The following is a 26,759-nucleotide window of genomic DNA, read 5'->3' on the forward strand; positions in this document are numbered from 1 at the left end:
TTTAAAACCATAACTCTAATATTTCACTAAGATATGTTTATATTTGCATTATGTTCAGTAATAAAGAATAAACTAAATACATCTCTGAAAGCCTCACGACTTCCTCTTTCCTCACACAGTAATCCTTTGGGGATTCACTTTTAATGAATGAGTATAATAATGCATAATTAGCATGTAAGTTGCTTAACACAATCAAGAGAATGACCTTTCTTAGCAATGTGAGAATATGTATGGAAAAACCCCCTCCGAGTTATGTTTATAGTTTAACATGCTCAATAAAACCCTGCTCCATGGATTCAGCAAAGGTCAGTTTTAATCCAGCCCCCACCCCCATTTTCACAAACTGTGAATTTGACTACTGCAAAATGAAGAGCATTGTCTATCTGGTAAAGAAAGATACTATCGGGAAGTATTCCCACTACCTGCTGCTTAGAACTGCTGTTCTAAACAGTTGCTGTTGTCTGCTGCAGTGAATGATACTGCCACGATGCTGGAATGTGCTTTCTTGGTTGTTGCTTATTTGGAGGGTCACAAGGAGGAGCAGTAAAAAGCTTGACCACTTGATACACATAAAGTTACTAAGGGAAACAACTGCTTTTGATGTGTTAGTCAACAACTCCTCTTTACCATCATTCTCTCTCTTTGCTCTTCAGCTGGGAAGAGCCCTGTGCCTGGTCCTCATTCAAGGTCTAGTCTTTTAGTGACAGGCAGGGACATTGGTGTCACCCTTGGCACCCTGTCCTTTCTGCTTTCTGTTCACATTCAGGCTATTCCCAAATGTTCCCTGTCATACAAATGAATGCCCAGACCTGTGCACCTGCCTACATCACTATCAGAACTACCTTCCCTTCAGCTATAAGAGATGCTTACATGGATACCACGCCCAATCTTGCCTGACCAAGACATCCCCACCTTGCAGATAAGGCAACTGCTTCAGACATGAACCTGATCACTCTTCAGTATTAAGTCCAAAGACACATGAACATGGTTTTCAATGTCTTCCCTGTTCTTTCTTCATTCTGATTCAGTTTCCTTTGTCTTCCTTGAAAGAGTCTCACATCTTGGTATGAAATATTTATTTCCTTAAGTGGTGCTTCTCTTGTCCTCCAAACCAGGCTATATCTTTCCATGTCTTCCTTGCAAGTTGAGGAATTTATAATATTTACTTGTGTGATTGATAAATATTGGTATCCTTTCTAAAGAGAAACATTCATGAACTTCTGCTCTTTTCCATGCACAGTTCAAGTTCCTGCCAGTATCTCCTACTGTGAAGGCAGTCCATGGGTGTGTATCCCACCCCTTGAGTGGAGAAAGAAGATAGACAACTCACCGCGCTCATGAGTGAGTCCAGGACGCTGACGGCAAATGCTGTCCCACAAGCAAAGGGCTGTGTGAGGTACAGCTCTGTGTCAGGGTCATCGTCATCGTCTTGGTCCAAAAACTGAACATTAGTATCATTCACTAGAAAAGGCATAAAATAAGAATTAGCTTCGGGGACTCCACATGAGTTAGTGAAGCCAGAGAGGTAGTTAAGTGACTGAGTTAGAGACACTTAAGTTACTGTAAAAGAAAAACAAAAGCATGAGGAAGCTGTTGATGGGTCCCGGGGTTTGCAAACACTGGGATCAAGTGGCCTGCTCCTAGACGATTGCTTTAACTCCTAAGACCTGGAGAGCAATGAGGTCAAGCAGGTTTGTTTTCTGGCAACTGCCAAGGACTGGCAAGTTGATAGTGTTGACCAGTCCTTTGGTACAGTTTTAGAATCATGACCAAGAAACACCCTAGGGCATTTTTTGGTAGCCAAGTCCTCTGAGAGAGGGACATAGCCATGAGTCGCCATGCTGGGATGGTAAGGTTAGCAACAAAGAAAAGAAAGCAACTCACTCAGAAAGAAAAGCAATGGATCAGAAATGCAGCAAGGCCAAATGGCAAGCAGTTTACCCTCAGGCAGGACCTAGAGATGGCCAAAGGATGGGTCTGTATAGTGCCTGGTGTGCCTCTTCTCTGAACACAGGCCCATGCTCAATGGGTCCTACTCAACACATGGGATGCCTCCTGCTGTTTTCTGACTTTCTCTGCAAATCTCCCTACACTCTGCTTCTCCCTCTAAACAGCTATGTCTCCTCTATGGTCTAGAAGAAGACATGGCCAGGGCAAGATGTCTTCCTTCATTGTCATCTGAGAAGCCCCCCCAAGGACACCTCCTGCATACACCCACAGCCTGATGAGTTGTGCTTTAATTTATAAAGTGGGTGATAAGTAAGATGTCTTTAACTTATAAAAAATTAAATGATAAATTAACTTCTATTCCTATCTTGGCTTCATAAATGATCAATTTTGAATTGTAATAGGGGGAGGTGTGGGGAGTTGGAGAGAGGTACACTTGTGATTTCTGGAATAATTAAGGCAGTTTTAGGAAGAGAACAGATGAGGTTTCCTTTTTGTGTCTTTTTCTGAATCTATCTGCAGCTAATTCTCTTCCCTAGAGTTATTGTTTTAATTTTTTAAAAGGACTTTCTTGACAACTTTCCTTAAACCAACAATAGCAACAACAACAACAAAAAAAAACCTTTTGTTTATTGCATGAGTCACAATAAATGATAATAGGATGAAAGGCTAGGCATGGAATTATTTTTAAATGACACCATCTTTTTTGCCACCCTGGAAAATGACTCTAATGGAGGCAAACCTTTGCGGTGATTTTTCCAAATTTGATCACATTTGGGTCTCAGTTGTATTAGCAGCAAGCAAATTGCAGGAGAGTGGGCAAAAGTCTCCAGTCTGGTTTTGTCACTAAGTTCTTTGACAAAGCACTTCCTGACCCTGCAGCCAAGTTGCTTTCACTGGAAAATGGGAAAGTTCTGCAGTCTCTCAAGATGTAGCTCTGAGACTCCTCAGGACCAGATTTGATCCATGCCATGCCCTGGCTAAGTGGAGGCTGGCATCTTGATTGTCTATCAATCCATGACATTATAGAAATGTCCAGCCTCTCTCTGTTCCTCTCAGAATCACTAAAGGTTTACTTATGAGCCCTCCAAATGGTTCTGTTAAACTGAATGATGATAGGCCCTAAGCTGTCTCCATACCTATTTCATGTTCGACTAAAAGTATATGTCCTGAACTGTAGCCTCACTTCATGTGGAAATGGTATAACATATTCTTATAATAAGTAGCTTGGGATCAGCCAATCACAAGTGGCTTTGTGTTCAAACTAGATTAGAACAAGACAAGCTCCACTGGTGGCCCCGCCAGGCTCTCTCCATGTCTCATTTTCTTCTATCATATTTCACTTCCCTTTTCTGTGAAGATGGATACACACATACACACACACACACACACACACACACACACACTGCTCTCATAGTGGGCCAAATATAAGGAACCATTTTGTTATGGGTCCCTGCCATACTTTAGAACTATAAATAAAGAAGATTAAGGTTACTGAACCAGGCACTGGAGAGATGGCTCCATAATTAAGAACACTTGCTGTTCTTGCAAAGAACCTGTGTAGGCTTCCTAGCACCTGCGCAGTGGCTCACCTGTAACTGTAGTTCCAAAGAACCCAAAATACACTTCTGTCCTCTGCAGGCACCAAGCATACACACAAGGCACATACATATATGCAGGCAAACACTCATATACATAAAAGAGGAATAATAAATATTTTTAAAATATTTTAAAAACCTGTTTCTGTCTCCCTGCCTGTCTCTCTCTGTCTCTGTCCCTCCACCTCCCCCTTCTTGACAGTGTCTGATACATCCTAGGTTTGCTTCAAACTTATTATATAGTAGAAGATTAGGGTGAACTTCCGATGCTTCTCCTTTCATCTTTGCAGTGTAGAGATTGTGGGTATGGTACTGTGTGGGCAATTTATAAAGTGCTAGGGATTGAACCCAGGACTTTGTTAATGTTAGGCAAGCATTTCATATCAACTAAACTAAGTCCCAAGTCTACAGTTGTATCTTCTGGTACTCTAAAAGTATGTTGTAACGATCACAGTATTTCTGCTCTGGGAATCAGACAAAAAAAAAAAAAAAGAGCACATGTATTAGGGTGTGACTTTCTTTGTTGACAGGAGCAGCTGATGGTGGTTATCCTATCATTTCAAGTGGAACAGTGTCTCTTCCTTGCGTAGGAGGAGATGGGTAAGGAACAGCACTCCTTTTATGTGGCCCCCAAGCAGAAGGAACAGCTATGGATGTTGAGCGATCTAAGGATGTAGGCTATTGGAAGAAAATGTCAAGGTGTGAGTCCCGTTTCAGTGAAAGGTTCGCTTGTTGTTCCGGGATCACCGGTCTTAGGAAGGTATCAGCACAAGTAGCCAGTGACCATTTCCCAGAACAGCAACTATATAGGTTATAACGGACGCCATTCCCAATAAGCAATTACGTAATGTGCATTGCCCCACAATGCAGGTGATCAAATAGAGCTGTGAAATAGCGTGTTAAATGGCTTCAAACAAAGTTGGTTTTTTTTTTTTTTTTTTCCCCTCATGGAAATGTCAGGAGCCTTTATCAAGGAAATATTGGGATGGATGAGGACAGGCTTAAAATGTGTTTGGCCTGGGTTGCCTCTGTGGTTTTGTGTGTGCTCATGTATGTATGTGTCCATGTGTGTAGGCATGTGGAAAGTAGATGTTACTGAGTTGTCTTCCTCAATCACTTTCAACATTATTTTCTGAGGGAGGGGCTCTCAACTAACTTTTGGGTTCACCCATTCAGCTAGACTACCTGGCCAGGAAACCTCAGGGATCTTCCATGTTTGTCACCAAGGACTTTCAGAATGACAAGACGTCCCTTGGCAAGCTCAGCTTGGATGTGGACGGCCAGCACTCAGGGCCTCCTGGTGCACAGCTAGCATGTTGCCCCATGCCCGTCTCTCCTGCCTGCCTCTGTGTCTTTTAAGGGGCATATGGCTGAGGCAATACAACAGAGCACACATGTCAGGGTAGGTGACAAAGGGGGGGGGGAAATATCTGCAGGGGTGAAGTGGGAGGAGGCTTGGTATGAGGAGAGTGGTATGGTTCCTAGAGAAGCTAGCCTTGAGAGTAGGAGGAAGAAGTGGCCTAAACCCTAAAGCTTGGAGGGGAAAAAAAAATCTTGTGAGAAAGAGGGCTAGGAGATTCGATAACCTGCCTTGTTTCTGGAGCCTCAAGCTTTTTGCTTTTCCTATTCTTCTAATTGAACATCAGGATATTCTAATCAGTTACTAGCACACAGACTCTAAATGAAAGGAGAAATTCTTGGCATGGATGCTTTAGAAAGCTACTGTGGATATCTGTGTTGGAGATGTTTGGTGAATTTTCAAAACAGTCGTCTGGGGTACATGAGCTTCCTTGGTCTTTTATGGCCCTATGGTTCTAGGAAGAACGATGGAGAAAGCCAGGCTTTTAGCCAACAACGCTAAACATGAAAAAGACACCTATCCTATTGTTGAAAACAGTGTGATACGCCTTGACCTGAGTGAATTTGTCCAGATAAATAGCTCTGTCTAACAACAACGCAGGGCTGCATGGTGGACAATTTATTCCTTGGTTTCTAGACACCTCACGAGCAAGATTACTGTGTTAAAAGCCTCCTCTCTTATTTTGAAATATATTTGGGGGCCAAGAAAATGGAGTGTTCATTTCATTTGTGAGTCCTGTGAAGGCAGGTGCTTCCCACCCCTCCCCCTGTGTCTCTGCCGAGAAGCCCTTTGCTGTGTCTATTTAGAAGATCAATCTCCAGTTGTGAGACCTGCTGCTGATGGGTGCCCTTCGTGGGTTATTAACCAAGTCATGGGGAGCCATGGAGGGGTCTGACAAATGCAGTCATGACCAGGGGCCTTTATCTTTGAGATAAATCCACTGTGAACCTCTCAGGGAGGGCTTTGGGCCAGCAGGGTGGGGGCGGGGGGGGTCAGAATGTAGGGCTGCCAGCCTGTTCTACACCCTTCTTGGAATCTGGCTTAAGTAAGAAAAGATCCCCTGGGAACTGGCTGCTTTTTATGGCTTCAGAAGCAGAACTTCTGAGAGAGGGCCTAGTAGGGGGAAAAAAGGCAAATAAAGTCAGAATAAAGAAAAATAAACAGCTGGAGGGAAGGCACTGTCTAGGATTTCTTATCTTAAAATTTTTATATTTCTCCTTTGACTTCCTCTGAGAGCTGTGAAGACATGTCAGTCAAACTGACAGCAAGTTGGAAGAGGAATGCCGTGCCGGGAGGAGGCAGGGGAGAGCGGGCACGCGTGGGATTTAAAAGGAAGGGAGGGAGAAAGGCTTGGGCCACGGAAAATGAATTAGAGCAGAGATGCCTGGGCAGCTACTGCCAGGTCAGGTGGGTGTGATCAAAGGTTTACTGATGCTGTGTGGGGAAAAAAATCATTAAGAAAGGCCAGAACAAGACAGTCGATTCCAACCAGAGCCACAAATAAAACACATTCAAAGCAGTGCCATGGGGTAGCCTTTCTGTTACAGCCAGCGAAATGGAGGGGGTGGGTGGGGGGAGCCGATGAGAGTTGGAAACACCAAGATCAGAACAAAAGAAAAGACTGACGTCAAGGAAGGCAGGCACTTCTTACCCAACTCCGTTATCATTAGAATGTGCGTCCCACTGTTTTTTTCCTGATTGACTGATACCAAAGGCAACTTGCCCGGCTTAGCTAATTGGATACAGCATTTAAGGGTCCAGGGAAAGGGAGTGGAGGAAAGTACAGAAAAGAAGAAAAGAGTGAGGGAAAAACAGAAGCAGCATTCTCAAGCTAAGCCACCTGGACAATAGAGAGTCTGTATTGTCTCAGGGGAAGAGCCATTCAGTAGTTTTTTGGGGTTTTTTGTTTGTTTGTTTGTTTTTGTTTTTTTAACTTTACAGAGGCTACCAGAGAATGGCATGGGCGTGTCAGAAGTTGGATTCTACTGGCTACAGATTACAGCATTCAAACCCCGGCAAATCCCCTCCCCATTCATATTTTGGTCATTGACTGAAAATGACCATTGGTGAGAATCTCAACTAGGACAGGGACAAAGTAGGGTTGCCACATAGCAGAGCAGACAGACATGTCACCCCATTCTCAAAGGGGATCCATTTTCAGGTGGGATGGGCTTAGACCCAAGGTTCTGAGCAGGCTTGCAACTGTAGGAGCCTTTGAAACAGAACACTCAGAAGAGGCGCCTTCAAGAAGAAGCCACCTGAAGAACTCATGCCTCTTTTCTTTCCCCTTCCCAAATGGATGCCCCGATTTCAAAGCCATTCTCATGCTCCTTTGAAAACAGGAACCAGCAGGAAGAAAACTGTCTATTTGTCTTTTGAGAAAGATAGAACAGTTTTTTCCTTCAAATAGCCTGCCGTATCTCTACTCCAACCTCACCTTCACTATTCCACCCCAAGTCCCACAGAAACCTGCGATGCCTAAAAAGCTAAAGAACAGGCCAAACTCCTTACATCCTTCATGGTCTGAATGACAGAATGCCCACTCACTGAGCTACAGTGACCCCCTACCGAGTTCCGTGATGATGGGAATGTTGACCCCAGTTGTGATGGACGGCTGGCGTAACATCCCGTGCACTGGGCTGTTGTCAGGTGATGATCTGTCCATTCCAGGAGGTGTGAATCCTAGTAGGGAGAAATTCAGAGAAGTAGAAAATCTGGCATTGATAAAAAGAATAGTATACATACAAAACCCTCAAAATGCAATGTACACATTATTGACAAGTCACCAAGTAACACGGGATAAAGTCAGCAAGTTTTTGTTGTTTGTTTGTTTGTTTTTTATTTTTTGTTTGTTTGGGTTTTTTTCTTTCTTTTTTTTTGGACATTACAGAAAAATCACTTAAAACAATTCTTACTCTGACACCTCCCTAAAAGTCCAGACCATCTCAAGGTTTATTCTGCTTACAGTTACCCCTCTCCTGTCAAATAGCTAGCATGACCCTCAGGTAGGAAGGACTACATGACATACAAACTGTGCTTGCTAATGAAAAGCGAACAAAGAAGCACACATCATTTCTGGTATATGACTTGGTCTTGTCCTTCTCTTCCCAAACCACACCTAATATGGAGACATGGGTCACTATGGAGATGGAGTCTGGACAGCTGCCCTGACCCATACAACATTCTAAGGGAAAGAGAATGGTGGGCTGTTTTAAATCGCAGAAATGGTTGGCTGATTGTTACTGCAGCCTATTTAAACTCATTCTGCCTGTTCTCTTAAGCCAGCTGATTGCGTGTCCTTCTGCTTCGAGAGGAAGTTCAGCCCAGAGGCTTTCAGCAATTGCTCTTTGGTTTTAAAAAGAAATGCAAAGAAAGACATCTCTTTTGATTCCCCCAGGACACTGTTTCATTGGCTTGCAGAACCTATACCTGGGACATCCATCTTTGGACTAGGTTGAAGTCACAAAAGTAAGGAAGGTGCCGATTCTGTCAGTGCTAAGTGCTAGAACTATCCTTAAGTTCCTGAGGTAACTAACCAGGCACTACTGAGAAATCATGACATTTATGAAAAAAAAGATTTAAAAGGTGAGACTTCCCCCAGCCAAGCCCACTGAGTGCTCTGTTAAGGACGCAGGCAAAGACACACAAAGACGCAAGATTCTCTGTGTCAGACTTGCATTGGTTAGAAAATCACTTTCCAACTGAAGCTGTCAGCCTTGTGCTCTCGTTCACTTTTTTCTGTTTTTCTGGTTTTCATCTTTTTAATTAAAAAACATTTCTGAAGAGATAAGATGTGGCCATGGTTAGTCTGGAACTCATTTTATCTGCCCGGCTCACCTTGAACTCACAAAGATCCACCTACTTCTGCCTACTGTGCACTGGGATCAGAGGCACTCAACACCATGCCTGACCCCTCGGTTTTTCATCTCTATATGGGCTTACCAATGGATGAGAGATTTCAAGGTACAAGGAGACTTGGCTTCATTTCCAAATGGAAGTTGCAAATTGATCAAAGGACCACATTTTGTAGACAGTCACCAGTTGGTAGTGAGGCAAGGGCTGGGCTGATGCTGCCATTCATTTGGGGATGTCTAGTGCGCAGGAATTCCATATTCCTGTGAAGGTTCTTAAGCATAAAGTGCCAGAGATGTGTACGGGGCTTCTTATTTCCTGTTCTACTTTATGTAAATGTTCTACTGAGTGCTAAACTTTAAAAAGAACAAAAATACTACTTAGTTTTCAAACCCTGATTGCAAATAACTTTTATTTATTTATTTATTTATTTATTTATTTATTTATTCGAGACAGGGTTTCTCTGTGTAGCCCTGGCTGTCCTGGAATTCACTCTGTAGACCAGGCTGACCTTGAACTCAGAAATCTGCCTGCCTCTGCTTCCCAAGTGCTGGGATTAAAGGTGTGTGCCACCACTGCCTGACCCTAACTTTTATTTTTGTAGTATTGTTACTCCTCATACAGACCAACTTACGTTCAGTGAGTTAGTGTTCATTCTTCTTCCTAAACTTTGCAATCTGTCTGTTTTTCAGCCAACCGCATAACCAGGAGCACGCATTTTAAATGTTAGCTGTTTCCTTCCCTTTGAACAGTGAAGGGGAAGAAATAAACTGTTTTCATCAGAAGTTGTGTTCAAAAGCATGAAAAATTGCAAGTGACAGCTGTGCAGACTCAGTGGATGTGACATTTTTTTTGAATTTCTTCAACTTGACAAGTAAACACCTTACATCGGTAATGTTATATGCATAATACATGGCCTGTATTTTGACAGCCATCATCAAATGCTGACTTGAGAAAATATGGGTGTGCACCTCAAAGAGTAGTACCCATAAAGCAGGCAGAGATATGGGTCATACAGTATTAGGAAAGCTGTATGTTATTTCAGAGCCTGCAACAAGCCAAAAGCATCCTTTTATTTTATCTTATTTAAAGATTCTAGTTTTTTTTCAGCTGTGGAAAGACTCGGTTCCTTTGCATGAAACGTTCATTTAGAAATGGGGTACTTGTCTCCTGGGCCTCTTACACTTGACTTACACATCCATTTCCTCTACAGTCTCCAAGGCTGGTTCCATCAGCATCTGTAATTTACAAAGTATGATGGGTAGACAGACACCCTTCCACTAAAGGTCTGTCTCTCCTTCACATGGGATCCCAAGAACAGGATAGGTATGTTAACAAGAGAGCCTCAGACAGGCCACACCTCCTCCTATTTTGACACTTTTCTGCCTTCACACGTTAAAGAGGCAGGGCAAAAATTTAAAAGTATAGATTTTTTTTCCCTTTGTCTCATATAGTTGTATTACCAGTAATGAGACTTGATTAGCACTGGTTTTCCCCCTTAGAGGCCCTAATATAGAAAACTATGGTCTGAAGTGCCAGGGTAATGCAGATTCCCTAGATGAACTTGAAGAGAAGAGAAATTCTGGTGTTTTGCACTGAAGGAATGAGACAGGTGGATGACTTTGGATGTCATCATCAGGCCATGGTTGACCAAGAAGCAGATCCTAACAGTGTTCCAGCCTCCATCCTTTTATCCTTGGGATCCTTTTACATCTTTACATAGAACAACTCTGGTGTTCTGTATGTGCTAGCCTGGACATGTGGTACCTACACCAGGCACCTTTAGCCAGAGATCGGAAAAACTAGGAAATGTTCCAACATGGGAGACAGCCCTTTATTTTGCCAAAAGAAAGTACTAAGAATGTCAGTGTTAGAGATCGAGAGTAAGAAACCTTAGTTAGAAAATCTTCTAGCTTGAATTTGTGACTTGCCTAAGTTTTTGCTTTAATATGTTAACACAGTTCTCCATGGAATTAGAAATCCTTTCCCCAGACTACCTCCCCTCCTTCCAGGGAAGTCCCCTGTCCTGAATCCCAGTGACAGCTGTGACTGGTATCATTTCTGCTCTTCACTTAGCATCAAGCAACCACCACCTTAACTGGCACTATCTCAGGCTGGACAATAACATTTCATGGGCAGTAGGAAGTATATTAGGCCTGCTTAATTGAACTTTCAGCCTATGTATAATAGGCTTGACTTGTATAAACAAACAAACAAACAAACAAACAAATGAGACTAGTTAAGAAAATAGAATTGAAACTGTAACTTGGAAGTTACAGGTCCAAATTCTGTTATTTTCTTTCTCCAGAGTCTGTTAAACTTTGAAAAACATTTTTACTGAGTTATTTTGTTATCTGGTTATTCCATTTCATGCATGCAAATTTCATTACTTTCCCCAGTACCATTTCTTATCTCCCTCTGATGCTTCTTCATCCCATTCTAGGATTCATGACTTTCAATTTTATTTTCTGACCAATTTAGTTTAATCAGGGCCACCTGCATGACTCTTGGATTAGGACTGTCCATTGGAGCTTGTTTGGATTATCAGGGGTTACATGACTAAGGCTATGTTTGCTCTGCTCATTGGATCAACCAGAAGTAATTTATTATTGAGGTAGAGTCCCACACTTGTTTTACACACAAAACTCATGAAAAACAGAGTGAATCATGAATGCAGATAGTTGTACTTAGTGCTCAGAACAAGATTTGTGGAAGTAATTCATAGAATAACCACTATTTCAGGAACTAAACTCATATTCATATGCTTGTTCTACAAAAATCTCTAGAATGTGTCTAATAGAACATTCAGAAAAACACTTGTTTTACATCAAAACTCATGGAAAACAGAGTGACCCAGCCCTTCCTCCATCCATGCCTGACAGTTGATTGGTCCATTCTTATATAGACTCAGCACAGGCATCTGCCCCTGTCATGAATCTGGGACTGCAATGGCCTTGTTTTGCAAAGACGTTAGTTCACAGCCTTTCTTATTTTCAGGCTTTCCCATTCTTTCTGTCCCCTCTCCCACAATGCCCCCTAAGACTTAGAGAGGATGGTATATATGACTTGTGTTAGCCCTGTACATAGTGACCAGAGTGACCAGTATTCTCTCCAAGTCTCTGATTCTTCATCTAAAAACTAGAAGCATCCTTACACAGGGAATCTGTGAGGCTACAGTGAAATGTGCCATAGCTAGGCTGAAGCATACACTCAGAAATGCTGTCTACCAAAGACTGTATTATAGAAGGTACTCAACAAATACTGGTAGAGAGGTCCAGCACCCATCAAGGCCCTTTCTGCTGGGTAAAGAACTGATAGATTTTGATTTTTTTTTTTTTGATAGATTTTCTAAAAAAGAATTTTCACAAAGAAAATGTCTTAGAAAATGAATGAGAAGTCAAGAATCACAGCAGATGTTTTGGTTATAAATAGATCATTTCTGCAATAGTGATGATGATGATTAATAATAATAATAATAATAATAATACAGCTAGAAGTTTCTCAGGAAGGAATATGGACACTAGGAAGGCTAGAGTTTTCTTCAGGATTATAGGAAACTGGTGGCCAGCGTTCACATAGGAAACATTCTTAATTCCAAAGAGCAAGTGTTGGCTCTTACTAGAACCTTCTCTTCTCTAGATCCGATTTCTGGTCCCCTTAAATAGCTGCAAGTCATTTGCTTCTTGGCACTCCTGAAACTGTTATCATCATTCTGTGCTTCTTTGTGGCATCTGTGTTCCAGTGAAATCATCCCCACTGTACTAAACTGAGCTGGGTCGGCCCCCGCAGTCGACCTTCTTCTCTGGATGTCGGTTGTTTCATAGGCTGGACAAGTGAGGCTACATTTAGGAATGTGCGCATATGCATATGTATGCATACATATACATGCATATGCATACAATAACACTATTTTTTTTGAAAGGCCATGCATTTGAAGGCAAGTGGAGGAAGTGTATATACACAGGAGGGCTTGGAGGGTGGAAAGGCAAGGGAGAAATGTTATAATTAAATTATAATCTCTAAAACTTATAAAGTTTCCCTTGAGTTAAAAAAAAAAAGAAGTAGAGAAGGGACTGAGCATAAGGATGCAAAAAAAAAGAGAAAAGTTTCTGATTCCTGTTTTATACATGCATGTTGGTTTCTGCTGCATCTAAGTGACCAACTACCTATGACACAGCCAAACTAGAAGACGAGAAAAGAGCTCTGTGGGGCAATGCAGGCTAAATGTGCTGAAAAGGGGTGGAGGCTCCGTGTCACACACGTACGGGCTCAAAGCAAATGGAAGGATGCTATAGAGCCAAACTGATTAAGGTAACTGAGACTGATGGAAAGAGACCAAGATCACACTGCAGGGGAAGGAGAAATTATGTTCTCATAGTCTAGGTCTCAAGGCCTCCCTAAGCAAACACTGTTTTATCACCACGGCCTGTAGAGAGGGTAGGCGGTGTGCCCAAGGGCATCCCACCTCTCTAGCAGATCTCAGAAACACACTGAGTTTCCAGGGCTGGCTCCTCTAAGCCACCTCTTTCTTCTCACTGTGCACCAGACTATGCCAAAGGAACTTTCATGGCCACCTCATTTAGTCCTCATCACAGCTGTCGGAGTGGAGAGACCAGTTAACACTATCACTTTTAGAAAGAGAAAATGCTACTGAGAAGCACGGAGAAGCTGCTGGAGTTTCCCCAGTGGAAAGTGACAGTTCTGGGAGCCACAGCCAGATAGCTGGACTTAAGAGTCCAAGCATTCACAACTAATCCAACCGTGTGCTCCATGCCCTAGCTGTGTGAAGACATCACCCCAACTCTCCCTCCATCCCAGTCCCCTCTACCAACCCCTGGAAGGCAATTTTGAGGGACGAGTCAGCCTATCTTTTTTTTTTTTTTTAAATTGTTTTCACTTTTAAACAATAGCATACAATGACTGGGAGCCATTGCAGTCAGACTTAACCTGCTTTGGTAGAGCCGCCTGCGCAGCTCAGTGTGTATAATAAATACTTTATTACAGTACTTTTCCATGGGGGAAACACAAAGTACTTTCTAAATCTTCCCTAGTTAAATCCCCAAGCCTTCCCAGGGAGAGAGGGAGATGGAAATTCTTATCAATCACCTCCCCTAGAATAGATGGAGAAGCGAAGGTAAGTGCTTCCCACTCCCCCATGGGTTTAACATAAAGGAATTGGCTCAAAGGGTGAGCCAAATTATCTTTTATTGTGTGCATATAAATGATGGTTAGAAATCCATATGCTACGTTAAACTAGGGAAATAAATTAGGCCCAGTCATCGAGGTTTGCTGAGACAGGTATTCAATATGAAGTTGTAAAAGGAAAGATCACCGTTAAAAATGATCTATAAAGACATGTTAAAAATCAAGAGAAACATCTCATGTTACATCATCTAGGAGATGAATTAGATTTCCTGTTAATGCCAGCAAGGAAAAAAAAAAATCCCCAAACCAAATGTCAGATGAAGTAAGGATCAATAAAAATATTTTGATAAGTAAATGCAACAGTGCTATTTAGCACATGATTGGCGGCTGCTGAAACATCAATTATCCAAATTTCCCATTGCTGCTTATGGGAAAATTATGCAGATTAGAACTTGATTAGGCTTATATCATGAGACTCAATTTAGACTTTTAATCTATTAAGCTCCAATAAATGAGGCATCTGAATAGCTCCCCTGAGCAACTACAGTAATAGCCACAGCAGTCATTTCTACAGTGTGTACACCAACAAATTTATCAGCAGCCCAAGTAAAGAAAACTCTGTGGTGGAGAGGCATGAATGCTTTCTAACTCGGATGGGCAGAAATAACCCATGCCTGTAGGGTTGGTTTGGGAAAGAGATTGTGGGGAAAAGCAACCAGAAAAATCCGGTCCAAGAGAAAAACCTTACATTAACCTCGCAATAGACTAATAGACTTTCTACAAGTTGGACTCTGGATTCTAATGCTGGAACCTGGTGGCAGGGATTTATGCAATTTAAAAAAGTTAAAAAGAGATCATCTACTGGGGTAACAAGTTGTTCTGACATTGCCCAAAGGGGACTCCAACTGAGCACTTTTTTGTTTGCAGGCATACACATAATACATAATTATCCATGTGTATATGTGCATGTGTGTGTGAATGTGCCTGTATGCATGTACATATATGTATTGTGTGCCTGTGTGTTACTCATGTGTGTAGGGATGCACATTCCTTTGTGTGCGTCCGACTGTGGCAGTCGGAGGTTGATGCTAGGTGCCTTCCTCAGTTTCTCTTTATGAACTTATGAAGGCAAGGTCTCTCCATGAATCTGGAGCAAACTCATTCTGATAATGTGACTACTTTGCCTAGCCAGTTTGCCTGGAAGATTGCCCCCCTTTGCCCTAAGCACCGTGATTACAGGTGGGCCACATACTATGTGCAAGCTGGGAATCTGAACTCTAACCCTCATGTGTGCATGACAAGCAACTTAGCCACAGACCTAGCACTGCAGGCCTGCCTTCAGTACCTTTACCATCTTCTACCAGAGGTTCGTAGGGAAGGTAGAATGACCATAAGCTGAAGAGCCATAGGCCTTTGATGATGGGAACAGAATACCAAGGGACCCTCTTGTTAGTCTTATAAACTCATAGATCTGGATGATTCCTGTTTTATACGATCCAGAGGGAGGACAAACTTGCCCATCTCGATATCTCCACATCATGAACAACTTCTATATAGAGGGATCCTTGTATGAGAAAGGAGCTGAAGAGAGCAGATGGTAACAGGTACCCACTGCCTCATAGGTTGGCCAGTAGCTGGATTTGTGATCCTGGACCCAATACTGTCTCTGCTGAGTCTCATTTTCTGTGTCTGAAGTGGTTGCCTAGAGAATTCCAAGAAATCTTGTATCTAGCATACAACGACTAGAAGAGAGTCACTGCTGGGTGATGTGATGACTTAGGTCTCACAAAACCATCTCTACAAACACACACACACACACACACACACACACAACACAGCCAGAGGACTATAAACTGGGGTTGCAATATTCACTAGCATTCAGTAGTCTACCCTGGGGGGAATGAGACAAGGAAAATTAATCAGGTGGTGAAAAAATAAAAAATTAAACCAAGCTCTGACATGTGACTATTTTAGCATTTTCAGTTAGATTTCTATTATACCCAAAGGCCCCAATGAGTGCAATTACTAGGGAAAATACCCACGGAGTGGTTTATATGTCACTGATTATTCTTTTTTAAAAGTGTATTATTAATTATGTGTATGTGTATCTGTCTATGTGAGCCATCTGTATACAGGTGCCTGCAGAAGTCAAAGAGACTATCAGATCTCCTAGAGCTGGAATTACAGGCACTTGTGAGCTAGGAACAGACTCCGGTCTTCTGAAAGAAGGGAAAATACTCCCAACTGAGTCATCTTTCCAGCTCATGTTATAGATTGTTCTAGCAAAGCATATGACTTCTTCTTCAATCAGTTTCCCACATGCTTATGAGTGACCAGTGACATGACATGGGTTAGTACCCCTGTCCTAATTCTTTGCAGTAAGTCACACTGATATTTTGTGGTGTGATGTTCTTAGAGACTGTATTTCATTGGCACGTTGGGGGAGCTGATGCTACCTTGTGCATAAAATGCCTTATCTTTTTCCACTTTGCATCTGGGACCTGATTCAAAGCACAGGCAATGAAACCAACCAATCAAATGAGCCTTGTCTAAAGCGGTTGGCCTGATATTTTTTGTGAAATTCATTCAGCAGTCAGGGAAATCTCACACATGGAAAACAAATGTACTGTCAAGAGTAACCCCTTAGAAGTCTTTCTTGTTAAAGAATGTATGTGCTAATACTTGCTTTAGAAAGGGCCATGGAAGGAAGGAAGGAAGGAAGGAAGGAAGGAAGGAAGGAAGGAAGGAAGGAAGGAAGGAAGGGAGGGAGGGAGGGAGGGAGGGAGGGAGGAAGGAAGGAAAGAGGGCAAAAGGGAAGACAACGGGGAGAGGGATGGAAATAGGTTGAATTAAGACACTACTCAAACGCAACTAGAACCACAGATTTGGAGAAAAGCCTAATGTCTACTCAGTCGGGTGACTTCATTATTTGAACATGGTGTCATATTCGAGCATTGCCTACTGTTTATCTACTGAATATTTTTTTTTACTTCCTTCTCATTTGTTTTGAAACTTTACAACACAGTATGAATCAGGGGATTTAACATTTTACCTGCTCTTTATTCCAAACTATTTTGCTTTGAAAAAAAATATGCGTGCAGCAACTGTTCCCTTCTATTAATTACATGGTATTGTGGGGTTTTTTTTCTTAACAGTCCATGAATAACACTAAACTGGAAGCAGCATGCATGTCACGCTTTAGCAAATCAATTGTGTTAAGGATTCACCTAATAAATATGCTATGGAAAAACACTTGAGGGCATTAAAAAATAGTGTATGATCTATTTTTGAAGGTTAAGAAGTACTTTTATCTATGGAAACAACAATATGTCAGATTTTTTATGTTTGAGCAGTGAAATTAGGATCCTTGGCTAGGGGCATGGCTCAGTCAGGAAGGTGCTTGACTTGGAAACAAGAGGAATTGATTTGAATCCCCAGAACTTGTGTAAAACACTTGGGCATGATGACACACATTTAAAAAATCAGAGCTGGGGTTGTGCAGATCTCCAGGGCTTACAAACCAGTTTAGCTTAGCCTTCTTGGAGAGTCCAGGCCAGCAAGAAACTTTATCTCTAAACAAACAAACAAACAAACAAACAAATAAATGTAACAATGGACAGTGCCTGAGGAAGCTCAAAGTTGCTCTCTGGCTTCCATATGTATGCACACATAGGTGTACATGCACACATACAAACCTATAAACTCACACATACAAATATGCATAGAAAATGTGTAAGCTCACTATGTCTTCCCAAATTTTACTTATATGAGCTCCCTTGAATGTTTTAAAGGGTGCACACTTCATCCAGGTAATTAGAGATGATTTTAAAATTATAAGTTAACCAAAGTCAGAAAGAACGCGGCAGTCTTAAAGCCTTGTGTGTGTGTGGTCTTTCTGGGCTGAGTGTAGCTTTGCTGACACTGCAACTGTTGCTCTGTGGGATTCACAAGTTCATTCTGAGAGGCTGAAGCTTCAAGAAGAAACTGGCCAGACCATGTCTCCAAGAGTCAGGAGGCTTGGGGTGAAACAAGAGCTGAGAAGATTCCAGGATCCCAGGCCACTGCTGTTCAACACCCCACTATTTTATAGGAGCCATTGACTGTCAGAGCAGAGGCCATGGGATGCTCATGCCCAGTCCTCTTTGGTGGCAGGAAGCCCATGAAAAGCTTCCATAGTGCAATGTACACTATTGCAGTAAGGGCAAGCCAAGGCTGCTTCCCAGGGAGGAGTGGAATGTCCTGAGTCTTGGCCCTGCTCCCACCCACTTCAAACTTGTCTCCTCCCTTCCATTTCCAACCAGCTTTTCAGCCTCTTCCTTGGGGGAGCCTTTGAGGTATTCTGCCCACACATTGAGTTGCTGCACATAGCTGTCTTCTGAATTCTATCATGCCCTTTCCTGGACTTATTTAAAGTACATGGATTGTTATTATACAGTACTTGCTACATGCTAATGCTTGTACAAGGTTAAACATCTCGCCCTGGCTCCTCTTGTTTGTCATCTACCTAGTGGACACCTCATTTCAATATGGCAGAGACCAAGCCTGACTTTTCACTAGTATTAGCTATTCTCCATTCCTGCTCTGGACTTTTCACTAGTATTAGCTATTCTCCATTCCTGCTCTGGGTAGCTCTTCCTCCTACTGCCACTATAATGGGACAAAGGATGTCTGGCTACCAACATAAGGTCTCATCTTTCATGACAGATTACATTTCCAGTAAACTGGAGGGTTGCTATGTCAGGGAACATGCGGACATATACATTTGCAAGAGGGTAATGTGACGTGGGTGCTAATAAAACACATAGAAATCCGCCCCTGCCTGCTGCCAAGATTACATAGCATTTTGTTTCCATTACATCATTTTTTTTTTCGCCCCGTTTTGTGAACATTAATCTAAGAACTACAAAGAGCTCATTAAAGTGATAGATTGACTGGAAATGCAACCACCTTTTCATTATAAACAGTCCCCTTGTGTTCTCAGGGCTGAAGGCTTTGTGTCCCAGCATTTGTCTTGCAGTTCAAATGTCCTTTTGCATTTAAAACTACCAAATGCCAAATGGGCCACAGTTGTTTTATTTAGCATGAACCAATAGCCAAGCAAAACCACACAAGGCAACTCAAACAACCAACTGCATCTTAAATTCAAAGACAGTTAAGTAGCTGTAGAGGACTGGTTTACCAGGTGACAGAAGGATGGGCCACACAACTTGGAAGAACAGAATCCTGTCACTGATAACCCTCCTCCAGGTATCCCTGAAGGGTCCTGGAGCAGCAGTTCTCAACCTGTGGGTTGAGACCCGCTTTGAGGGTCCAATGACCCTTTCATAGGTGTCACCTAAGGTCATCCTGCAGGTCAGATATTTACATTAGAACTCATAACAGTAGCAAAATTGCAGTTATGAAACAGCAACACAATAATTATATGTTTGGGGAGGGGATCACCAGAATAGGAGGAAGTATATTAAAGGGTCATAGCATTAGGAAGATTGAGAACTACTGCCCTAGAGAAAGGGTGTGTAGGCCAAGAAAGATACTAAGGTGCCAAGCCTTTAACAGACCTTTAAATGAAAGTATTTAATTTTCTTTTTCTTTTAAGGGCTAAAAGATGTTCGGTATATATGGTTTTATTGAAGGATAAATGTATAGTTAACACTTTGGATCTAGAAAGAGCAAGGGTGTGCCTTCATGCACATAGTAATTATCACAAGAGGATATGAATAGTGCTAGTTTAATCCTGAGAGTCCATTCCAGGATGTGGCCCTTGCACGTAAGGTATGAGCATTAACTATTCTTTGACTACAACCTACAATCAGAAATGAGCTATGACAGACTGATTATTGAGCTTTGCCTCTTTCAGTTTCTAGTTTGGGGGTCCAGGGCAATTTAATTTTTGTGTCTCAATTTCATCATCTGTAACTGAAATAGTAGTAATATGCTATGAAGACTGTAAATGGGTTGGTGACTATATATATATATATATATATATATATATATATATATATATATGAATGATCTGGGTTCTTTTTTTTAAAGAATTATTTATATATTTAGTGTATATGAGTACACTATACCTGTCTTCAGACACACCAGAAGAGGGCATCAGATCCCATTACAGATGGTTGTGAGCCACCATGTGGTTGCTGGGAATTGAATTCAAGGACCTCTGAAAGAGCTGTCAGTGCTCTTAACCACTGAGCCATCTCTCCAGCCCCACAAGCCAACTTTTAATGCTATAGCAAGTACTTTTAAGTATACTAACTTTGTGTGTGTGTGTGTGTGTTCTGTAATTGTGTTTATATGCACATGTTCAAGCATGCATGGATATATGTAGGCTATAGGTCAATCCCAATTATCTTCCTTCCAGATGCCATCTACCTTGTTTTCTTTGATGCATGGTCTCTCACTGACCTAGAGTTCACTAATTAAGCTAGGCTGGCCAAGCAGCAAGCCCCAGGGACCCACTGTTTCTAATTCTGCAGTTCGAGCATTACAAACACTAACTTCCATGGTTGGCTTCCTTATGTGGTTCTTGGGATTGAACTCAGGTCCTTCTGCTTGCATGAAAGTACTTGATTGACCAAGCTATTTCTCAAGCCTCTTTTAACTGCTTATTATTCTTAACTACTTGATATTCATCAACAATTGGCTATTGATCTGACAGGGAAAACCAAAGGCATGGATTTTAATCCAAGGTCAACCTATAACTCTCAACGAGCCCATATGGGCATTCAACACATAGACTATTCTTGATTTCCCCATCTTTAAAAAGAGGCAAAAGCACTCACTGATAAGTGGATATTAGCCCAGAAACTTAGAATACTCAAGATACATTTTGCAAAACACAAGAAAACCAAGAAGGAAGACCATCATGTGGATCTTGTGGACGTTGTACATCGTGGTGCGCACTAGGCTCCGCACCACGATGTACAACGTCCACAAGCAGGGATGGACTATCCAGAGACTACCGCATCCGGGGATCTATCCCATCATCAGCCACCAAACCCAGATACTAATGCACATGCCAGCAAGATTCTGCTGAAGGGACCCTGATATAGCAGCCTCTTGTGAGACTACGCTGGTGCCTGGCAAACACAGAAGTAGATGCTCACAGTCAGCTATTGGATGGAGTACAGGGCCCCCAATGGAGGAGCTAAATAAAGTACCCAAGGAGCTGAAGGGGGATGCAATCCTGTAGGTGGAACAACAATATGAACTAACCAGTACCCCCTGAGCTCGTGTCTCTAGCTGCATATGTAGCAGAAGATGGCCTAATCGGCCATCATTGGGAAGAGAGGCCCCTTGGTCTTGCAAACTTTATATGACCCAGCACAGGGGAATGCCAGGGCCAAGAAGTGGGAGTGGGTGGGCAGGGGAGCGGGGGGGGAAGAGTATGGGGAACTTTCAGGATAGCATTTGAAATGTAAATAAAGAAAATATCAAATAAAAAAAAACATTAAAAAAAAAAAAGAGGCAAAGGCAATACTCCAAATCTCCCGAGTATGAGTGGCATGTTATACAATACACTGGCATGTTTTTAAGTCTTGGTTTTGGTCGCTCAATAGTCAGCAATGATATCTCACTGGAGTTTGTTTGTTTGTTTGTTTGTTTTTAAGTCGTATTTAGGAGTCTATCAACAAACATACTGACATACATACTCCCAAGGGACACACATTGTACCGTGTCAACCAAGCAGCTGGCAAATTACAGACCTAGGCACAGAACCGTAGTATCTCTTAGAAGTAGCCGTCAGGCATGGTCCCCTCTCCCTCAAAGAGTCCTGGATTCATTCCACTAACAAAGTGTCTTCATCTGCTGCCATGAGGTTAGATTTGTGACAGTCGTAATTGCCTGGGTTCCTTCATCTCTGGGAATGACCCCAAAGGCCCTCTCAGCTCTGAGGTGTAAGTCCCTTTCAGGAACCCAAGTGGTAAAAAGCATGTACCCACAGACTAGACTAGAATGGGAACTGGGTCTCCTTGGATGCTTTCTCAAACTCTCCTGCCCAGCCTCTTCTTTCCCATTCAGTTTTATCCCTTTGCTCAATGCCCAGACTTATGAAAAGAGTGTACTTCTTCTTTAGAAGTTTCTCTAATGGCCAAAAGGGCCATAAATAACCATTTATTAAACAAACAGTACAGGCTAAAGAAAGAGAAACTGCCCCAATCAGGCCCCTGAGGCCTTCAAGCACGGCAGCACACAGGCTGTAAGACTCTCCTAATCCTGGTCATACATCACCAGACCCTGAAGTTCCTGAAGTTATCTTCATAATCAAGATGCTATTCTAGCCATTGAGGGCTTTCAAACTATTTTTAATTTTAATTTAAAGAGCAATTAAAGAAAGACAATGGATACGAGGGATAATAAAGTAAGTGATTAGCAGCATGCAAACGACAAAGACTTAATGATAATATGGCGTTAGTCTCCAAAGGGCTTGTTGAGAGAAAACCCTTTCTACATGTGGCTGTTCAGCTAATGTGTCTCAACCCACAATTACAACATTGCTGACACCATTAACCAGCGAAACAACATCACTTGGTGAAATCCTTGTTGTCTCATTAAAATGGAAAGGGTCAGGTAATTTACCAGCCTTGTATGTCTAGTTTTGTTGTTGGTAATTAGCAAACATTACCCAGCATGGACTCCCGCTGGGAGCTGGAGAAACTTTGTAAAATATTAAAGAGGAAAGTCTTTATATTTCGCTGGAAAATTGAAAAGAGATGTAGTCATACACTGTATGCCACTCCTTTGCACGACTGAAAGGGGTAGAAGACAAACAATTCACCAAGAAACAGAAACCCCCAAGCCAAAGGAAACACAACCCACCAAGAACTCTCTAAATTAGAGATGATTATTCAGAATGCATTTGGGAAGCCTTTGTCCAAAACTAGACTCTGAGTCACCACTGTGCCCTGAAGCCTTCTCCTGGTTTACAAAGGGAGTTAGGGGAGGGGAGGATAGAATAATTTCAGACTTCATCTTCAAGCTTCCCTCCTCGGGTCTTCCAAGGGAACCCACGAAAACTGGAGAATGTTTATGGAAAAGTTTTCTCTTTCCACCAAGTATGATAACTCTCAGTGCGCTAGGTGGAGGAGGCAGGAGGTTCAAGATAGTTTAAAGTCAGCCTGGACTACATCAGAATACCTTCTTTAAAAAAGTATTTTTCCTCCTTTTGCTTGCTGAGATGCTATATAAGTCAAAGGTGTTTGCTCAAAGAATATTGGATGAATATTTTTTAAGCTAAGCGATTGAGGAAATATTTCCTTGGGCCTGCCGCCTTCCTGCCTTCCAGTTTCCTAAGGGGAAGCCTCCGCATGGTGTGGCCGATGCCCCACCCCAAATGCTGGCCAATGCTGGGTATGTTGTCAGAGAGCAGAATGATATCTTATTTTTTAAATGGGATTTTTTTTTTTGGAACATAAAACACATTCCAATAAATGTGAACTGAAAATTATGAATTCATTAAACGACTTTGGTATCTTGTGCTATATATAATATTTATACTCCGACTACTGTAAAATATGCTTTAATATCTTTAGGCAACTATAAAGACTTAAATATTTATAAAATGGCTAAAGATAAAGTATAGCCCTCTTATTCCTACATACAGATGATGTAAGGCTTGCAATCAAAGACAATAACCCTCTCTGCCCATTTGTCATCTTAAAGGAGACGATCAACCCCATCCCTTGTGTACCATCTACATAAGAGTTGTTACCAGTGTAGACGACTCTAGAGGAGTTTGTGCCTTAAAAACTACCTAGAGTGCTATACTTCACAGAAAACAGGGCTTTCTGAAAATAGAGACAAAACAATAAATTTGCAGGCAAAACAGCTCCAAGAGGGGCCTCAAAATACTGCTGTATTTATCTCTGGGACATGTGAGAATGGGAGGCATTTTGATTTAATATTTCATAACATAGATACAATTGCTTCCTTGCATGGCATATAATTAATGCTCCTTGCAAAGAGTTGTTTTTCCCCCTTTAATTCCTCAATATCCTAAATGCAAATAAATAGATGAGAAACACTCTTGTGATAGTAATATCTTCCTTCCGCAGTGCAGAATAGCCCTCCCATAATCACAATAAAAAGAAAGTCACCATGAATTTAGAACCACCCAGAGACCTATTTAAAAAGTAGGTTTAAGTGCGAGACCTCAGCCATGAAGCTCTCATCATTTACCCTTCTTGCTTGCTTTCAGTCATGCACTCTGACTAATTTTTAGAATTCTTCCCATTCCTATGCCCATCAGGTATGCGAGGAACTGCTCGTGCCCATCTGTGTGGGTCTCCCAAGTGGCAATTCCCCTGGTTGCTTTCTTTTGCTCTCTTTGATCAGGATGTGTAGGGTGGACCGGGAACCATGAGGAAGTTTGTGAATCAAAGTTTAGATCTCATTATAACTGCATTTTAATGAGTTCTGTTACATGCCATCCAAACTTCCCAGCCACCATTCTCACAAGACTGCCAGATCTGTGAGAGGAAGCTTCCATGGCTCATCAATTCTGATAGGAGAATTGAAAACAGTGACTGTGGGAAAGGAAGGGGATGAACGAATGCCTCTCACTCTGCTGTGTGTTGGGGTCATTGGAGGATGCATAGTACCCCTGATGACTGATTAAATTGTCCTGGGATACAGCAGAGCATCTCAAGATTTCTTACAGATCCTTGAGGTGACCGCATTGTGCAACTACGGTTGAATACCAATGGTTTCAATCACAAACAAAATCTACCTATTCATGATTGTCTAATCTATAAACAGGGCACCAAGAACACCTCATGGGAACAAGACAGTCTCTTCAATAAACACGTGATGAAAACTGAATTAACAATTATCAAAGAATAAAATTGGACCATTTCCCTATACTCCACACAAATATGGACCTGGAGCTGTTTAAAGACTTGGGTATGGGACCTCTAGCAGGAACTCCTAGAAGAAAAGATAGGGAGACACCTCTTCAAGGTGGAGTTCAGCACTTCGTTAGTTTTAAATAAAACACCAAGCCCCTGGTAACAAAAGCAAGAATAAGTAAGTGGAATTATTTTACACGAAAAAGTGTTCATTTAGCAAGGGAAACCATCAAGCCAATGAAAAAGTACTGCACCAAGTGAGGAAAATTAGATATCTAGCCAGCAGTCAATAGCCCAAATAAATAAGAAGCAAGGACAATTCAAAAATGAAAGCCTGACCTGAGTCAATCCAACAGATAGAAGTGAGGGAGCTTGGCAGAAGAGAAAGTCTTTTCTGATTTACTTAAAGGTAACGTGAGGATAACGGAAAGGCTCAGACATTGTTTGCATTCTGAGAGCAACTTGATCCAAAGGCAGCGAGAATGAGAAAAACGAGACCTGGAGATATTGATGTGTCTGTCTGGGCCTCCTCAGTGGCAGAGATAGATTTGAACCCAAGTTATTCGTCCAAAAATAGCTAATACATGCCATGATGAAAACTGATTGCAACACAAAGCAATCTTGTGACCTATCACCACACATCTGCATGGCCTTAAAATCCCTCCTAGAACATCTTGACAGGATACCTGTAACAAGATGGCTAGAGATAACTATACTGCTCTACAAATGGAGGGGAAGTCTCTAGAACATTCCATAAAATTATTGAAGCATTTAAGGCTCACAGATACCTTTAAGAGCTTTTTAAAAAAAAAAAAAATCTCCAAACTTAAGTCACTTGTAAATTAGATGTCTTCTTTGTAGGGTCACATAGGAAAGAAGTGATGGTTTGGGACTTCACGTGAGTGTCAGCTGAAAACAAAGGATAGGTAGAGGCAAAAATGCTTTGGAGGTTGGCAAGGCTCTTTTGCTAGCTTGAGGCACACGTGTTATTTCCAGCATGTGGATTAAATCAGGTCTCAGGAAGTTACAAATGGAAGTTACAAATGGCTCGAATTAGGAACTTTACAGGGTGCTCTGGAATGTCCCAAACTCTATATCATTAACTATGTGCATCCACATGATGCCACACAGCTTATTGTGCGTGTCTCTGTCACTTCTGTCTGTAGAGATCCCATTAGATTCCTGATGACAGGAACGGTTAATCTCAAGTGTAAGGGAAAACAACAAATGTAAGGGAAACTGATGCTCAGAAGAGGAACTGTTGGCGGAGCCACAGTCCTCCCTTACCCAAAACTTCATTGACAGGGAGAAGAGAGGGAGGGAGAGAAAGGGGAAACAATGACAAGAGGAGAGAGGGATGAAGAGAGAGGAGGAAGAGAGAGAGAAAGACATGGGGGAACATAAGAGAAAGAAAGGGGGCAGGACAGAGATAGAATCTATGGCATGATAGGCTTCCACTGTCTTCTCTGACTATATAACTTTGTGTGGATTCCATACAACCATTTATCTGGACCATTCATGAGGGCTTTGGAGAATAGAAGCTTGTGTTCATTTTAACCTGATGCTTCCTACTGAACCTTCTCTTCTGGGAAACAGAAATAGTTTCAAACATTTCTCTACAGAAGAAAACAAAAGTCAAGCCTCAAATGTTCTATACTTTTTCTTACATTTCAGTAGTCAGTCCACATTGAGTGTATATGTGTATTCATACATGTGTTCATGGTTGGTGAAGGGGGCATGCATGTGTGCAGGTGTGTATGGGCATGAATAAAGAGGCCAGAGATCAACCTTTGGTGTCTTTCTTCAAGTATCATCTACCTTGTTTATTGAGCAGGGTCTATTAGTTGACTTTAGGCTCATGGACTAGGGTGGGTTGGATAGCCTGCCAGTGAACCTCAGGGACCCACTTTTCTCTACCTTCTAGCACTGGAAGTGTAAATGTATTCTGCCATATCTATTTCCCCTAGGTCGGGAATCAGACTCAGGCCTTCATGTTTGAATGGCAAT

At 41.9% G+C, this 26,759-nt stretch overlaps 1 protein-coding gene across 36 annotated transcripts in view; it reads right to left on the minus strand.

Moving 5' to 3' along the window:
- Kcnma1 (potassium calcium-activated channel subfamily M alpha 1) overlaps positions 1-26,759 on the minus strand; it is a 710,028-nt gene that overhangs the window by 37,314 nt on the left and 645,955 nt on the right. For 21 of the 36 annotated variants that reach the window (XM_021202821.2, XM_021202818.2, XM_021202807.2 and 18 more), the window contains 2 exons: positions 7,474-7,587; positions 1,331-1,461 (listed from right to left, as the gene is read on the minus strand). In XM_021202821.2, the coding sequence (XP_021058480.1) occupies positions 1,331-1,461; positions 7,474-7,587 (245 nt within the window). Of the gene's footprint in view, positions 1-1,330; positions 1,462-6,556; positions 6,638-7,473; positions 7,588-26,759 lie in introns of all 36 variants that reach the window. The other 15 variants (XM_021202810.2, XM_021202798.2, XM_029541999.1 and 12 more) reach the window with 1 other exon arrangement.

The sequence above is a fragment of the Mus pahari genome, chromosome 8 (assembly GCF_900095145.1).
Source record: "Mus pahari chromosome 8, PAHARI_EIJ_v1.1, whole genome shotgun sequence".
Lineage (NCBI taxonomy): Eukaryota > Metazoa > Chordata > Mammalia > Rodentia > Muridae > Mus > Mus pahari.